At 39.7% G+C, this 18,931-nt stretch overlaps 1 protein-coding gene across 6 annotated transcripts in view; it reads right to left on the bottom strand.

Moving 5' to 3' along the window:
* The window catches only part of LOC106091469 (RNA-binding protein Musashi homolog Rbp6), a 1,151,181-nt gene that overhangs the window by 129,988 nt on the left and 1,002,262 nt on the right, over positions 1-18,931 (bottom strand). For all 6 annotated transcript variants that reach the window (XM_059360540.1, XM_059360539.1, XM_059360543.1 and 3 more), the window contains one exon: positions 1,522-1,570. In XM_059360540.1, the coding sequence (XP_059216523.1) occupies positions 1,522-1,570 (49 nt within the window). The remainder of the gene's footprint in view (positions 1-1,521; positions 1,571-18,931) is intronic.

Below are 18,931 nucleotides of genomic sequence, written 5' to 3'. Positions count from 1 at the left end.
TGAAACTAAAATTGGGGGTCATAGTACGAGACATAGAGAAATTTGCAGGCAAATGGGATAAGAATTTCGCACTCTAGGGGCTCAAGAAGTACATTTGAGAGTATATATGAGAGCTAGATAAGTTTTTAGACTAATTCAGATCATACTTGATAATCGGATAATAAATGTGGCTTTAATGGGCCTAAGAGCCTAAATCGGCTGATCGGTCTATATGGAGGCTATATCAAGATATAATCCGATATAGCTCATCTTCGAACTTAACCTGGTTGTGAACATGGAAAGAATCTGTGCAAAGTTTCTGCTCAATGTCACTATTTTTGAAGACTGTAGCGTGATTTCAACAGACAGACGGTCGGTCGAACAGACGGACGGACAGACGGACGGACAGACAGACGGTCGAACAGACGGACGGACGGACAGACGGACGGCAGACAGACGGACGGCAGACAGACAGACGGACAGACGGACGGACGGACGGACGGACGGACGGACAGACGGACAGACGGACGGCAGACAGACAGACGGACGGCAGACAGACGGACAGACGGACGGACGGACGGACGGACAGACGGACGGATGGACGGACAGACGGACGGACGGACGGACAGACGGACGGACGGACGGACAGACGGACGGACGGACGGACGGACGGACAGACGGACTGACAGACGGCGTTATACAAAATTTTTGGAAGATTGTTCAATAAATACGCTTGCAGTGGCTCTAGGAGTGAAATCGGGCGATACGTATATATGAGAGCCCATGTTTTTCGGCCTTCATCTCGAGGCCGAAAAACATGCCCATACCAAATTTGAAGGCGAGCAGATGAAAATTGCGACCTGTGGTTTGTGCACAAATTAGTATGGACAGACGAACAGACAGACAGACAGACAGACAGATAGACAGACGGACAGATAGACAGACAGACAGACAGATAGACAGACAGATAGACAGACGGACAGACAGACAGACAGACAGACAGACAGACAGACATACAGACAGACAGACAGACAGACACACAGACACACAGACAGACAGACAGACAGACAAACAGACAGACGGACGGACATAGGTCAACTATGCATACAAGCCAATGATGGGAAATTAATTTTTATTTGAGCTTTTACACGATTCGGACCGTACTTTATGTGAATGGTACAAAGAAGCAATAATAGAATTAAACCCGCACAATTTCAGACGATGATTGTATGAGAATTAAGCCTTCCATGCCTTTAAGAAGTCGAATCGGGAGATTGGTTACACGGTAGCTAAATGAGGCTATGAAACCTCCCCCGTTTCCAAGATAGATTGCCAGACTTAGTTAAGTTATTATAGTTTAAAAGTTAACATCAAAATTGCTTACAAAATTTGTTGTTGCTATGAAGCAGTAAGGAAACCATCACATGGCAATAAAGTTTAAAGAATTCATATCCCCCTACGACTAACCACGGTGAAGAAATAAACTCCCAGAAGGCCTAATTTGCCATATCTTTTCACTTTATTCAAATGTATAGAACTTACCTCTGTGTCGATTTGTTTGCTTATCGAACATAAGCATGGCATCTTCTATCTGTAAATTGGACAAAAAAAAGAGAAAATAATTAGAATTTGTTTTTAACTTTATGTAGTAGCATAGGAAATAAAGTTTCAGTTCAGTTCAGTTTTTCAAAACTTCTTGATGAGCATCTATGTAGGTTTGTTTGTTTGTTTGTTGAGTGTATTTGAATTTCTTAGATGCCCGCCATTCAATTAAAAATTACTTAAAGTGACTTAAGTAAGGAACATAAACCTACTTAAGTGGAAAGGAAACTCATCAACGTCCTAACAAGTGAACAGTGAACATTAGCGGGCTATATCCTCTTCATTATCCTGCTTCCGAGAAGTGGAGTGGCAACAAACTTATGGACCCCAATCAATATTAATACTTGCGGATTTTAAGGGTAAACTGAAAAATGATGAGCGACGAGCGACGAGCATGCCGCACCCGAGAGATGAGTGATGAAAATGTCGATATCGTCGTCATCAACGTCCTCATTTTCACCATCAGCCATCAACGTCAATGGCGATAATAATCTAAAAGAGAAAAGTTTGACGTCCCACAGATACAATGTGGCTTGCTCATCCCCCCCCCCCCCTTCCCCCCAACTTCCTCCGCCTGCTTACAAGCTTGCCACCTACACAGCCATGGACTTGTGGTCCCATAGACTACCTTCGAAGTCTAATGCTCTGCGTGACGTACATGCATATATCTTGCTTTTGTTATTTGAAATTATGACATTTATAAATTTCATTTTCCCAAGCAATTTCTTATTAAATGCTATCGATTTTTCGCTTTTTTCCTTCTGCTCATCTCCAAAGCATCCATTTAAAGTTGGCCCAAATGGCATTATCGTGGCCGTAAATCACATGCCAAGAGTTCATTGGTAAACTTTGATTTGATTTGATTGAGTACATCCTCCTTGTTATGATGCCATATCGTTAGGCTAACAAGCTGGGCTAAAGTTCAATAATGAATTCCCATTTAGAGTTTTTTTTTTTTTATAGAGTGTGTTCAAACTCCAGTAGGCAACCAAGAGAGGACTGAATTACACTAAAGTCTTAATTTAAAGGAAATATTATCAAATAGGCAGTATTAACATAAAACAGTCAAACATGTCCTGAAAGTATTTTACTGATTTAATTTTAAATTTTTAGATATAGAAGAAAATGCGCTGCACCATGTGATCCGGGCGATCACCGAATGCGTAAAGTGGTCTGGTGCTAACGCGAGGACGTCGAGTGTGAACATCTTTACCGACAGTAAAATTGCCATAAGGGCAATAACAACCAGGACGGTAAGGTCACGAACAGTCTTGCAGTGCAAGAAGGAGATTAACGCCTTCTCTGAGGATTGTAAAATCCGCATCGTTTGGGTGCCGTACCATAACGGAGTAAGGGGGAATATGAAAGGGCAGACGATTTGGCGGTGAAGGCCAGAGAACTGCTGTCAATAAACTTAGTTAACCCGAAGCCTTTCGGGTCGACGCAGACTGAGTTAGGGGAATGGGCGATGAAAGCGCATGCAACATTGTGGAACAGCGAAACGGTCGGTAGGACGGCGAAAATCCTATGGGCGGGATCCAGATCGTGAGAAGACGAGGCTATTACTAAAAGGAAGCAAGAAGGTGGTCAGTATAGCTATTGGTATCATAATGGGACACATAGGACTACGACCTCACTTATGTAAAATCGGTGCGGCAAGGGATAGCATGTGTAGGACATGCGGGGAAGATGATGAGACGTTGGAGCATTTCCTTTGTCATTGCCCGGCTATCGCGTGCAGCAGATACCGGAACTTAGGTGGAGACACAATATCAGACATGAACCTACTTAGGGGAGGGGTATGGAAAACAATTAAGGATTTTGTAAGTAGCATTTAATTCCTAACTTAAAATTTTCTTTTTATTAGAGGTTACTTTCTAGTTTTTAGAGCGCACAACAACCGATTACTGGCTTAGGCGTATGTCCATAGTGGAATGGGGCCGATTAATATCTGCATCGTCTTTCCAACCTAACATAACCTAACCTAAACCATATACGACACGGATGGCCGAAAAGCCTACCATAAGTCACTGTGGCAAATTTCAGTGAAATCGTATTATAAATGCACCTTTCATGGGCGCAGGACCCTTAATCGAGAGATCGGTCTATATGGCAGGTATATCCACATCTGGACCGATTTGAGCCAAGTTGCAGAAATATATCGAAGAGCATAACACAATTCACTGTCCCAAATTTCGGGCAAAATCGGACAATAAATGGGCTTTTTATGCGCGCAAGAGCTTAAATCGGGAGATCGGTCTATATGACAGCTATATCTAAATCTTGATTGATCTCAGTCTAATTGAAAAATAATATTGAAGGGCCTTACACAACTCACTGTCCTAAATTTCAGCAAAATCGGATAAAAAATGTGCCTTCTATGGGCCTAAGACCCTAAATCGGAAGATCGGTCTATATGGCAGATGTATCCAAATCTAGACCGATCTGGGCCAAATTGAAGGAGGATACCGAAGGGCCAAACACTACTCATTGTTCCAAATTTCAGCGATATCAGACAATAAATGCGTCGTTTATCGGCCCAAGACCTTAAATCGAGAGATCGGTCTATATGACAGCTATATCCAAATCTAGACCGATCTGAGCCAAACTGAAGAATGTTGTTGAAGGGCCTAATGCAACTCACTGTCCCAAATTTTGGCAAAATCGGACAATAATTGCGCTTTTTATGGGCCAAAAACCTTAAATTGAGAGATCGATCTATATGGCAGCTATATCCAAATCTGAACCGATATGGGCCAAATTGACGAAGGATGTCGGAGAGCTTAACACATCTCACTGTCCAAAATATCAGCAAAATTCGATAATTCTGATCTGTCTATATGGCAGCTGTATCCAAATCTGGACCGATCTGGGCCAAATTGGGGTAGAATGTTGAATGGCTTAACACAACCCACTGTCCCAAATTTCAGCAAAATTGGATAATAAATGTGGCTTTTATAGGCCTAAAACCCTAAATCAGCGGATCGGTCTATATTTGGATATAGATGCCATACGATCTCCCGTTTTAAGGTCTTGCGCCCATACAAGGCGCAATGATTATCCGATTTCACTGAAATTTAGCACAATGAGTTGTGGACGTAACTGACTAACTGGCTGACGAAGATTTAAACAAATGTTTGTTATTGACCTGGAGTATTAAAACTATGCTGGCAGAGTAGAACGTGCTATTTTCATACCCTACACCACAACTGTGGTACAGGGTATTATGGATTAGTGCATTTGTTTGCAACGCTAAGAAGGAGAAGAGCTAGACCTTTTGATAAGTATAGGGATCGGCTTAGAATCAAATCCTGATTCGATTTAGTTATGTCCGTCTGTCCGTCTTTCTGTTTGTCTGTCTGACATGTATTCTTGTAATCAAGGTACAGGTCGCATTTGTCGTCCGATTTTCACAAAATTGTGCATAAGTGTTCAGACTTTTATCTCTTCCCTCTGGCATTTAATTGAAATTTTTCAATTTGTTTTCTCTCATGCCTTAGCGCCACCCTAATGTGCATATGGCTAAGCGGAAATGACATACGCTCCAATTTTATAACGTTCCTTTCAAAATGAAATCGCTACAGACCATATCCAGGGTATGGGGCAAATTACGATGCTATGCTGTGCAAAACTAGCAAATCTGTTGGAAACCCACTCACACATATGTCGATGTTCTAAACTTTTCCCATTAACGTTAAATAACTGATAATGATGGCTTTTGCGCGACGACAGCTCTCTCGTTCTGCGTTCTGAATGAGGACATCGGTGGTGATGATGATGATGATGATTATGCGGCAATGGTGACAACAAGTGCAGAAATAAGGATGCCAATGGCAGTGACAGTGGCAGTGGCCAAAGTAAGCGCAATATCGCTGTTGGCGGCGTTGTTGATGATGATGACTTTGGCCTTACCCATGGAGTAAATGGATATATAGCCTTAACTGGCAAAATATAGTTAAGTGTTATTTTAGTTAGTAAGTTTTCCAATGGCTATTGACACAGAGCCAGAGTCTGAGCCCGAGGTTGGGGAGCATGTGTAGCTCAAGGAAAAAATTTGAACATATTTTTTTTTGCTGCCCCAAAAACTTTCTCGTTCTGATTTTTTTTTTTTTTTGGTCTGATGCTTCCATTTCAAATATAAATTGATAGCTGGACTACCGAAGGAACCTAAGCCCAATGGCTCTGTGATAAATACCTAGCACCAGCCCGCGGAATCACCCATGGAAAGGATTATGGCAGCAACAGAACAAAAGCAATAAGGTCCAGGCTATAGAAACCAAGCAGATAAAGTGTTAGTTGGACAACAAAAGTGTTAATTAATATTAATATCGTATTAGAGTGAGCGACGGCGGCCACGACATAAACTCATCTCAAACTCAGTAGTGAACTAGTATCGAAAGCTTTTCCGAGGAGCCAGAGGAAGACATAATAATAGGAACATTGAACATGGAAATGGGGGAAAGGCAGGCAGGGCAGGCAGATGGATCTAAAGTTCAACTAGGAGTAATTGCAAAAGGATTTATCTTAATTTGGCGACAAACAATGTTGTTTCTTCTCTCATTGACAGTAGATTTATGCGAGGCAGAGGCACCATCGGGGCCATCAGCACCATCAACCATTCTCATCAATGTAATCATCCATCCAGCAGCCACCCACAGCAGCAGCCACTATGCAGGAATCCAAAGCAGCTACGGAACCCAAAGTTTATGCTGTTTAATTAAACAGTGAATAAATGAGTTGTTGGAACACAGTTTATTGAAATTCTTTTGTTTGCCGGCTTCTTTTAATAATTATCACAGCTGTGACAGTGATAAAAGCACCTCACCGCACCGCACAACCAACCCCAGCACAGCAGCACCCAACTCTCCAAGTGGGGCAAGTAGGGCGTAAGAGGGGCAGGAAGGCAGCAACAAAACGTTTTAATGAACAATTTAACTTGGATGTAATTATATTTTGAAGTTATAATTAAAATTGTTTTTATTGCAACAATCGCAATTTCAAAATTTACACATAGTGATGAGAGTGATGGAGAGAGAGAGAGAGCGATATATACGCTAGTACACGCACTCACGCACCCCCCCCCCCCCCCAGGAAGTCGGTGAGATAAATGTTGTAGGCCTATTTACATTTGCATTTACATTCGCATTAACATTTACATTTACATCATCATGGAATGTCGGGGACAAGCAGCACAAGCAGCACAACACGACAATCATGCCTTGTATTTGCGGATTTAATGTACATCGATGTTGCCAGGGGAAACATCGTTAATTATCACAGGTGTACCAGTGATAAATAAGCCCGAAAGTAGGCTCCACCAAAAGTGGATTGCGATGAAAGTCGCCGTAAAGTTGCATGAAGAAGTTCATGGTGCTGCGTATGTGTGTGTGTGTGAGTGTGTGTTTAATATAAGACATGCTTTTGAGAATGAGGGTGGTTATGTACATGGAGAGAAATATAATTGAATATTTATCCAATATGGCAACATTAATGAAAATACTTTGAATCATTTAAAAATATTAAGAAAATGAATGAGAATTTCCCAAAAATTCTAAATTTTTCTTCCTTTCTGCCAGATGAGAAAAATTCAGCAAAAATTGACGAAACTTTGGTGCAACTTAAATCGGTATAAGAAGGCAAATGTAGGGATGAGGCAACCTAATAATACCCTAAACCACAGAGTGTAAGCACTATTGTGAATAAATGGGATCTATGTCTCAATTAAGTCAAACTTAAATTTTGAAGACCTACGATTTTCAAGATGCAAGATCTTGCAAGATTTTCATGCGATAAGACTGAAATTCGGACTACTTCGGTCTTAAAAGCTTAAATCGCCTAAGCGACTTGTATGGGAGCTATACGTAAATCTGAACCGATTTTGATGGATTTTCGCACACATATTGGGCCGTCATATAAGGCACTTCACTCAAAATTTTGTAAAGATCGGAACAAAATTGTAGCCACTGCAACATTAAAAGTCCATATCGGATGAAAGATAGAAATGGGAGCTTTATCTAAATTAAAAACAATTTTGATGAAATTCTGCACACGTAAAGCATCGTCAAAAAACACATCGTATGCCAAATTTTGTAAGGATTGGATCAAAAAATTGGGGCTACTGTAGCCTTAAAAGCCACATCGGATGAAAGTTATATACGGGAGCTATATCGAAATCTGATCTGATTTTGTTGGCAAAAGAAACAAATTTTTCCACAATCGCACAAGAATATAAGGGCAGACCGACGGATGTATGGGTCAAGCTCTTCTCCAGTACCACAGTGGTGTCGTAGGGTATAAAAGGGAATTTTATTATTTTTTTCTGCAGAAAAAAGTACTGGATAAGAAAAGTATAGGATGAAACAAGTAAAAAGGCGTTAAGTTCGGCCGGGCCGAACTTTGGATACCCACCACCTCGGGTATATATGTAAACCACCTTTCATCAAAATTCGGTGAAAACTTCATACCTTATACTCATATCTGAACTATATACGACACGGATGTCGAAAAGCCGAACATAAGTCACTGTGTCAAATTTCAGTGAAATCGGACTATAAATGCGCCTTTTATGGGGCCAAGACTTTAAATCGAGATATCGGTCGACATGGCAGCTATATCCAAATCTGGACCGATTTGGGCCAAGTTGCATAAACATGTCGAAGAGCCTAACATTAAGCACTGTCCCAAATTTCGGCGAAATCGTACAATAAATGCCTCTTTTATGGGCCCTAAACCTTAAATCCAGAGATCGGTCTATATGGGAGCTATATTCAAATCTGGACTGATCTGGGCAGAATTGAAGAAGAACGTCGAAGAGCCTAACCATACTCACTGTCTCAAATTTCAGCGACATCGGACAATAAATACGTCTTTTATGGCCCCAAAACCTAAAACCTAGATATCGGTCTATATGGCAACTATATCCAAATCTGGACCGATCTGCGCGATATTGCAGAAGTATGTCAAGGGGCTTAACTTAACTCACTGTTCCAATTTTCGGGGACATCGGGCAATAAATGAGCATTTTATGGGCCCAAAACCATAAATTAAGAAATCGGTCTATATGGCAGCTATATCCAAATTTGGACCGATCTGGACCAAATTCAAGAAATATGTCAAAGGGCCTAACACATCTCACTGTCCCAAATTTCAGCGAAATCAGACCATAAATGTGGCTATTATGGGCCTTACACCATAAATCGGAGGATCGGTCTATATCCAAATCTGGCCCGATCGGAGCCAAATTAACGAAGGATGTCGATGGGCCTTACACAATTCACTGCCCCGAATTTCATCAAAATCGGATAATAAATGTGGCTTTTGTGGGCCTAAGACCCTAAACCGGAGGATCGGTCTATATGGCAGCTATATCCAAATCTGAACCGATCAGGGCCAAATTAAAGAATCATGTCAAAGGGCCTAAGACAACTCACTGTCCCAAATTTCAGCGAAATCAGACCATAAATGTGGCTTTTATGGGCCTTAGACCCTAAATCGGAGGATCGGTCTATATGACAGCTATATCCAAATCTAGACCGATCTGAGCCAAATTGACATAGGATGTCGAAGGGCCTAACACAACTCACTGTCCCAAATTTCAACCAAAACGGATAATAAATGTGGCTTTTATGGGCCTAAGACCCTAAATCGGCGGATCGGTCTATATGGGGGCTATATCAAGATATAGTCCGATATAGCCCATCTTCGAACTTAACCTGCTTATGGACAAAAAAAGAATCTGTGCAAAATTTCAGCTCAATATCTCTATTTTTAAAGACTGTAGCCTGATTTCAACAGACAGACGGACAGACGGACAGACGGACGGACATGGCTAGATCGTCTTAGATTTTTACGCTGATCAAGAATATATATACTTTATAGGGTCGGAAATGGATATTTCGATGTGTTGCAAACGGAATGACAAAATGAATATACCCCCATCCTTCGGTGGTGGGTATAAAGAAGAAGAAAATCTCCTGGGCTCTCGTTTTACGACAATGCAAGGTCATACGTGACTTCATTGGAATACAATTTTCGATATTCAGAATGTTGGGGCATTTTCATTTCATGGACCAACCTAAAAACCTTAACAATCAAAGCTGTTCCAGGCATATCCACCATCATCGAATGAATAAATACTGCTGCATGATAAGATGAAACTCAAGCTCGGGTTTTGATTCGATGAGTGTGATTTCCCCGAAGGCTTTGGTTTGCTGCTATATCACAATGAAAACAAGTACGAGCGTGCTAAGTTCGGCCGGGCCGAATCTTATATACCCTTCACCATGGATCGCATTTGTCGAGTTTTATTTGCGGTATCTCTTTTAAGGCATACAAAGAATATTGAATAAGAACTGTTCTGCTATTGAAGCTATACCAAATTATAGTCCGATTCGGACCATAAATGAATGCTGAACATTGTAGAAGTCATTGTGTAATATTTCAGTTCATTCGGATAAGAATTGCGCAAAATCGGGAGATCGGTTTATATGGTAGCTGTATCAAACTATAGATCGATTCAGACTTTATTAGATACGTATGTTGAAGGTCATGAGAGAAGCCGTTGTACAAAATTTCAGCCAAATCAGATGAGAATTGCGCCCTCTAGAGGTTCAAGAAGTCGAGATCTCAGATCGGTTTATATGGCAGCTATATCAGGTTATGAACCGATTTGAATCATACTTAACACAGTTGTTGGAAGTGACATCAAAACACATCGTGCCAAATTTCAGTCAAATCGGATAAGAATTGCGCCCTCTAGAGGCTTAAGAAGTAAAGATCCCAGATCGGTTTATATGGCAGCTATATCAGGTTATGAACCGATTTGAATCATACTTATCACAGTTGTTGAAAGTGACACCAAAACACTACGTGCCAAATTTCAGTCAAATCGGATGAGAATTGCGCCCTCTAGAGGCTCAAGAAGTCAGGACCCAAGATCGGTTTATATGGCAGCTATATCAAAACAGGGACCGATTTGAACCATACCTTGTGCAGTTGTTGGAAGTGATATCGAAACACCACATGCAAATTTTCATTCAAATCGGATGAGAATTGCGCCCTCTAGAGGCTCAAGAAGTCAAGACCCAAGATCGGTTTATATGGCAGCAATATCAAAACAAAAAGCATTTATGGGCATTAGACCCTTTATCGGCAGATCGGTCGATATAGCAGCTATATCCAAATATGGTCCGATTTGGCCCGTTCAAGAACTTAACAAGCGTATATCAAAATAGACGTATCTGTGCCAAATTTCAGCTCAACATCTCAATTTTTGAAGCCTGTAAAGTGATAACAACAGACGGACGGACAGACGTCTGTCCGGACACGGCCATCGTTAAATCGTCTTAGAATTTTACGACGATACGAAATATGTATACTTTGTAGGGTCGGAAAATGATATTTCGATGTGTTGCAAACGGAATGACTAAATGAATATGCCCCCTATCCTACAGTGGTGGGTATAAAAATGGATATGTCGCCGTACTTCGGTGGTGGATATAAAAACCAAAATGCTGGTGGATTCGATTCGAGCAGCTTGCTTCTTGTTATTTGACCGGCTTACAGAAATAATCAAGGCAATACACTGATAAATTACGGTACTTTGCCAATACCGCCTGGTAGTATATTGTTCGCGTCATTGACAAAGATTTTTGGTACCATTTGGCATTAATTCAATACCAGACAAATGAGGCTATTAGGAATTGATGGCATCACATTTGTATTCTTTTCATCGCGCCAGAAGTGTTGTAGAGCTTTGTACTTAAAATATGGACGCCATTATTCAATTTTTGTTAAACAATTAAATAAAATGTTTTAATACAATTTGAGTGCGTAAAAACCTGTTCAAATACTCGACAGCGATAAAAAATAGTACATATTTTAAGGACAAAAACATTATGATCTCTTTTGTGGAAAACGATGTTGTGTTGGTGTATTTATATGAAAACCACTTCTAGGAATCAATGGATATAAAGAATTAATTGCTGAATATAAAGAATTGAGGTTGGTATAGCACAAAAAATAAAAATCTTGCCCATGAATATTCCACTAAGGAACAGGGGCAAACTTCTCACTCACTCAATGAGTGCAGTCTGATCTTAGTTTAAGCTCAATGGTAAGAAGCCTCCTTTTTACAGCCGAGTCCGAAAAACGTGCCGCAGTGCGACACCTCTTTGGAGAGAAGTTTTACATGGCATAGTACCTCACAAATGTTGTCAGCATTAGGAGGGGGAAAACTACCGCTGAACATTTCTTCTGATGGTCTCGCTAGGATTCGAACCCAGGCATTCAGTGTCATAGGCGGACATGCTAACCTCTGCGCTACGGTGGCTATTGACGTAAATAATCGCTACAAAATTAGATTAAAGTTATTTTCAATGGATCTTTTTTTTTGGTCCATTTGGGGCTGGAATAATCAATAATTGTTTGGTACTAAAACCAATAACGGTTTGGTATTGAAATCAATAATAGATTGGTATTAAAACCAAATACATTTGGGTAATAAGGCTAGTACCAAACGGTACTAATCATATTTTGATTCACCCATATCATCCGGTATTGTTTTTGTACCATACCATGTTGGTTTACTATCAACTCCATATGGTACTGAATCATATGGTGTTGATCAACTTTTCTCTGGGTGTAGATTATATTGAGCAAAATGGAATAGAGACTGGAATTTAGATTACTTCCACGCACGATGATCGTTTGAATTGATAGTCACAGTCTTCTATTGATCTTAACGAAATTTTGGTTCTCCACAAACACATAAACCGTTCTTTCAATGTGTCTTTTCAATTTAGAATAGGTTCCCCGAAGATACCTGGTGGTGGGTCTAGAAAAGTTTTACTTGGTTGTTATTAAATGGATCATGGTTTGAAGAGGTGGATGAGTATTTGAATATTTTTTTCTCTCTGTGTAGATGGAAATCGATTTGTTTAAATTTATGTCCTTCATATTAAGCCACCATAATCCGAATACGTTTCTTCCGTAGCAGCATATTGAATATAAAGTACGTCAAGGTTGTATTGATATATAGCGTCTCAGCGTAAAATAAACTGGTTTTTGGGGAAATGTATTACCTGGTAACACGTTGTTACATTTTAATGAAAATTGCTGCATGAAAAGCAGCTAAAGGATTGTTATTTAATTGAAACAAAAATAAATTTGAACTTCATGCAAATATGGAATTTTTGGGAATATCAGATGTGACCAGGATAAGGAGTTAAACTTTCAAATCAAAACAAGGAGTTTTGAGATCTAAATCAATTATTTGAAAGAAATGGGGGTTTCCCCCAAAATCTATGTGAAAGACACAGATTTGGAAGATTTAAATGTGAGCGAAATGCAGACATTTGCAAAGAAATAACAGCGCATGAAGAGACCACAGTTTGAATTTACACCACTGACATTTGTATGTAGTTTTGAAAAGAACAATAAGTTGCGATATCAGACTATGTTCACTCTGTAGATAGATTGATCTAAGGGATATAACAAATAACTAACCAATGTGCACAACATTGAACATAGTCATCATTATAGAGGGCACATTTACCACAGTAGTTCATATTTCAATAACAGTTGTCTCCCTTCGGTTGCTTAGCAGGCTTAGCAGTATGATGAAAAGAAACTTTAAAGTCTTATTTCAACTTAAACCCATAATAAGCTATGGAATATTAAACGACCATATATATTTCCCTCAAACATTTTATGATATAGCAAATGCATTTCTGCATTAAACTTAAATGTTGGCATTCCTGTTATAAAAGTCAATTACAGGCATTCTATTTTGACATAAAGATTTAATTAGTCTGCTAATCAAATTAGGTGAAGATACTTCATAACCAGTATAGACATATTTTATTGTCGAGGAAATTCTGAAATACTTTTAAGATATGATTGCAATTCATTTGGATTACCATTTGTTTTACAGTTTTAAGGCAAAATTGAATTATTGATGACAACTTTTAATTTGCGTTATCTCAAAATATCAATTACAGAACGAAAATAATTTCGTGTTGAACAATTTTTCAATTCCCAATTTGGTGACAGCAGAATAGATAGCTAGATATGTAAGCAGATACTCAACCACACACACACACACACACACGCATGTAAGTGTGCCTACATTCAAATGTACCATAGACTGTATGAATATTTAACTTTTCTCGTTGATAAATTTAAATATCGACATAAATTGCAATTGAATTTATTGACTCAATAAACACAAATATATAGTTGTGTATGTGTATTAAGTATTCCTGTGTGTGTGTGTGTGTATGTGTGTGTGCTTGAAATCAGATTGCCTTAAATCATTTTCAACGGATACAAAATAGACTTTTCAATTTAGCATTTCATTATTGTCAGCGTGTCAGCATATAAACGAGCAGCCAAACAGTGGCAACAACAGTAGTCGATGAACACTTATAGACACATATGAGCGCATACATACACATAAACAGTTTTGTATAGTGTGACATGCATACAATATAAATAAATTACAATAGGATATTTGTGTGGGTGCTTATGGTTGCTTGTACGTGTACATGTGAGTATCTCTGCGTGTGTGTGTGCGCTTACTGTGATATATCTTAGCTTTGTTAATAGCTTTGGCATAAAAAGTCATTTATTTGGTAATTAACGTCAGCGTAATCATTATGTGATTAATGGAAAAAAGCAACAGCAACAAACTCAGTGGCAACTAAATGAAACGAAAACAAGCGCCGCCACAAATGACGAGAAGCTGAATACCAAGCCAAGCTGAAATATTGGCAACTTAACAATAGACCAAATGACCGACGAACCAACAAACGAACGAACGGAGAGACAGAACGGCCAACAATGAGCGATGAAGCGGGAAAAATCATTTTGCATTAACTTGATTGTGACACATCAGGATACACAAAAGGATAACTACCATGGCAAAAAGAGAAACAAAAGCAGCAGCAAACAAGGAAAAAAAAACCAAACTTAAGCCCAGTAAAGTTGGTCATCCGATAAACTGGCTTGCATTCGGGCAGAATTGCTAGGGTGGAGATGAATCATTGTGCAAAAATGGGGCAAAATGTAGCGATATGGAATCAATATGGGGTTGCTGCATATAATCAATGAATAAAAAAAGGTAAAGGGTTTCAGAAAAAAATGGTGAAACTGAAAATAGACGTCGAGATATTTTTTAAAATATTAAAAGATTAAAGGCTTCTGCATAAAATGGGGTTTAAAGGAAAATCAACAAGTAAAAGCATGCTTAGTTCGGCCGAGCTGAATCTTGGGAACCCACCACCATGGATTCTGCTAAAATATGGCAGCTATATCTAGTTATAGAGCAAATTGGATCGTACTTGGCGAAGTTGTTGAGAGTCATGACTGAACACTTTATGCAATATTTCAGCCAAATCGAATAAAAATCTCGGCTTGTAAGGGCTCAAGAAGTGAAATCGGGAGATGGGTTTATATGGGAGCTATATCATGTTCTTGGCCGACTTGAACCGTACTTGTCACAGATGTTGAATATCATAACAGAACACAATATGCAAAAGTACAGCAATATCGGACAAAAATTGCGGCTTCCAGAGGCCCAAGAAGTCAAATCGGGACATGAGTTTATAAGGGAGCTATATCAGGTTATATACCGATTTAAAACGTACTTGGCACAGCTGTTCAGAGTCATAACAGAACTCCTTGTACAAAATTTCAGCTAAATCGGACAAACATTTGGGCTTCCAGGGGCTCAAGAAGTCAAATCGGGAGATCGGTTTATATGGGAGCTATATCAGATTCTTTACCGATTTAGACCTTACTTAACATAATTGTTGGAAGTCACCATGTGCAAAATTTCAGTCAAATCGGCCAAAAATTGTGGCTTCCAGGGGCTCAAGAAGTCAAATCGGGAGATCGGTTTATAAGGGAGCTTTATCATGTTCTTGACCGATTTGAACCGTACTTGGCACAGCTGTTGAGAGTCATAACAGAACAACATGCACACAATGCAATCCAAATCGGACAAAAATTGTGGCTTCCAGGGATTCAAGAAGTTACATCGGGAGATCGGTTTATATGGGAGCTATATCCAAATCTGAACCGATATGGCCCATTTGCAATCCCCAATGACCTACATCATTTTTAAGTGTCTGTTTAAAATTTCAAGCGGCCAGCTCTACCCGTTCGACCTCTATAGTGATTTTGACAGACGAACAGACATGGCTAGTTCGAATCAGAATATCAAGACGATCAAGAATATATGATCTTTATGTGTTCCTAGATCAATATTTCGAGGTGATACAAACGGAATGACTAGATTAGTATACCCTCATGTTATGGTGGTGGGTATAACAAGTAAAAGCGTGCCAAGTTCAGATGGGTCGAATCTTACATAACCTCCACCATGGATCGCTTTTGTCAAGTACTTTGCCCGGCATCTCTTTATAAGCAAAGAGAGGATAGTGAGATTAATTGCATCCTATATGGGCCCAAGAAGTAAAAGTAGCAGATGGGTTTATATGGCAGATATATCAAGTTTTGAACCGATTTGGACCATACTTAGAAGAGTTGTCGAAAGTTCGTAACGAAACATCTTGTACAAAATGTAATCCAAATCGTATATGAATAGCGCCATCTAGAGGCTCAAGAAGTCAAGATCCAAGATTGGTTTATATGGCAGCTATATCAAAACATGGACCGATATCTACCATTCAAAATCCCAACTGACCTACACTAAGAGGAAGTATTTATGCAAAGTTTCAAGCGCCTAGCTTTACACCTTCGAAAGTTAGCGTGCTTTCCACAGAAAGATAGACAGACGGGCGGACATGGCTAGATCGACATAAAATGTCCAGACGATCAAAAATATGTATACTTTATGGGCTTGCTGATCAATATTTCGAGCTGTTACAAATGGAATGGTAAAGTTAGTCGGTATAAGAACCAAAAACGGGCTAAGTTCAACCTGACCGTATCTTATATGCAAATTTTGCCCATGAACATTCCACTAAGGAACAGGAGCAAACTTCTCACATATCAATGAGTGCATTCCGATTCAAGTTTTAAGCTCGATGTTAAGGGGCCTCCTTTTTATAGCCGAGTCCGAACGGCGTGCCGCAGTGCGATACATCTTTGGAGAGAAGTTTTACATGGCATAGTACCTCACAAATGTTGCCAGCATTAGGAGGAGAAAACCACCGCTGAAATTTTTTTCTGATGGACTCGCCAGGATTCGAACCCAGGCGTTCAGCGTCATAGGCGGACACACTAACCTCTGCGCTATGTTATGACTTTCAGCAACTGTGCTTAGTATGGCGCAAATCGGTATATATGCCATATAAACAGATTTTGGGTTTTGACTTCTGGAGCCTCTAGAGGGCGCAATTCTCATCCGATTTGACTGAAATTTTGTACGCGGTGTTTTAGTATTACTTCCAATAACTGTGCTAAGCATGGTCTAAATCGGTCCATAACCTGATATAGCTGACATATAAACTGATCTTGGACCATGACTTCTTGAGCCGCTGGAGGGCGCAAGTGTCATCCGATTTGACTGAAATTTGGCATGACGTGTTTTGTTATGATTCCCAACAACCTCACTTAGTTTGACGCAAATCGGTAAATAACCTGGTATAGCTGCCATATAAACCGATCTGGGATATTGATTTCTTGAGCCTCTAGAGGGCGCAATTCTCATCCGATTTGGCAGAAATTTTGTACAACGCCTTCCCTCGTGACCTTCAACATATGGTCTGAATCGATCCATAGCTTGATACAGCTCCCATATAAACCGATCTCCCGATTTTGCATTTATAATTACTGTGGCATTTATAACTTTCCACAATAATTTCCTATTTTATAGCCCTTTATTAAGGCATCGCTTTCATACTGGGAGTATATCAGCCTACGCTCTTTATGCATTATTGTGACATGCACTTGTCAAGCTGTTACCAGCCTTAGCGTCGCTTACTTGTTCTCATTGCAATAATGGGTGTATAAAGAAGTGTGTGTGAGAAAGGTAGAGAGAGAGAGGGAGGGATTGAACGGCAACTCTGACAGCTAAACCAAATGGGAGGATGCCATTAATTAAATTGCATAATAAAATCATAAACCACCTATGAACTGAACTCAGCTCAACTTCATGGCGCTTCAACTTCAGTGCTGCAACGATGGCGATTGTGGCATTGTAGGTAGAACGAAGGCAGAACACCCTTCTGAATAACACCATACTGTTGGAATGCAATGCCAGCAATGACATCGACAATACTGTGAATGGTGATGCCGCCAATCAAACTGTCCACTCCGATTCTGTTTGATGGAGTAGCAATTCAATGTTCATTGCTGTCGCCTTTGGTAGTTGCAACCATTTTGGTGACTAAAGACAGGAATAAAATGGGGTCCAGTGCAGCCAACATCAATGCGAAAGCGAGCTACTGAAACAGGTGCTTATTGTAGTTGTTGTTGTTGTTAGTGCCATTTATTAAAAAGGTTCTATTAAAGGACAAAATTTAATTGAACAGTGCACATGAAAAACTTAAAATTGCATTGAAGAAATTTAAAAAGCGTTGACTTCGTTGCCACTTAATTAAATTAATATATATAAAACAAGTAAAAGCGTGCTAAGTTCGGCCGGGCCGAATCTTATATACCCTCCACCATGGATCGCATATGTCGAGTTCTTTTCCCGGTATCTCTTTTTAGGCAAAAAAAAGATATAAGAAAAGATTTGCTCTGCTATTAGAGCGATATCAAGATATGGTCCGGTTTGGACCACAATTAAATTATATGTTGGAGACCTGTGTAAAATGTCAGCCAATTCGAATAAGAATTGCGCCCTTTGTGGGCTCAAGAAGTAAAATAGAGAGATCGATTTATATGGGAGCTGTATCGGGCTATATACCGATTCAGACCATAATAAACACGTATGTTGATGGTCATGAGAGAATCTGTCGTACAAAATTTCAGGCAAATCGGATAATAATTGCGACCTCTAGAGGCTCAAGAAGTCAAGATCCCAGATCGGTTTATATGGCAGCTATATCAGGTTATGAACCGATTTGAACCATACTTAGCACAGTTATTGGATATCGTAACAAAACACGTCGTGCAAAATTTCATTCCAATCGGATAAGAATTGCGCACTCTAGAGGCTCAAGAAGTCAAAACCCCAGATCGGTGTATATGGCAGCTATATCAGGTTATGGACCGATTTGAACCATACTTGGCACAGTTGTTCGATATAATAACAAAACACGTTGTGCAAAATTTCATTCCAATCGGATAAGAATTGCGCACTCTAGAGGCTCAAGAAGTCAAGACCCAAGATCGGTTTATATGGCAGCTATAACAAAACATGGACCGATATGGCCCA

This window comes from Stomoxys calcitrans, chromosome 1 (assembly GCF_963082655.1).
Source record: "Stomoxys calcitrans chromosome 1, idStoCalc2.1, whole genome shotgun sequence".
Lineage (NCBI taxonomy): Eukaryota > Metazoa > Arthropoda > Insecta > Diptera > Muscidae > Stomoxys > Stomoxys calcitrans.
Note: the sequence above shows the minus strand (reverse complement) of the source record. Positions and strands in the feature narration are given on the sequence as shown.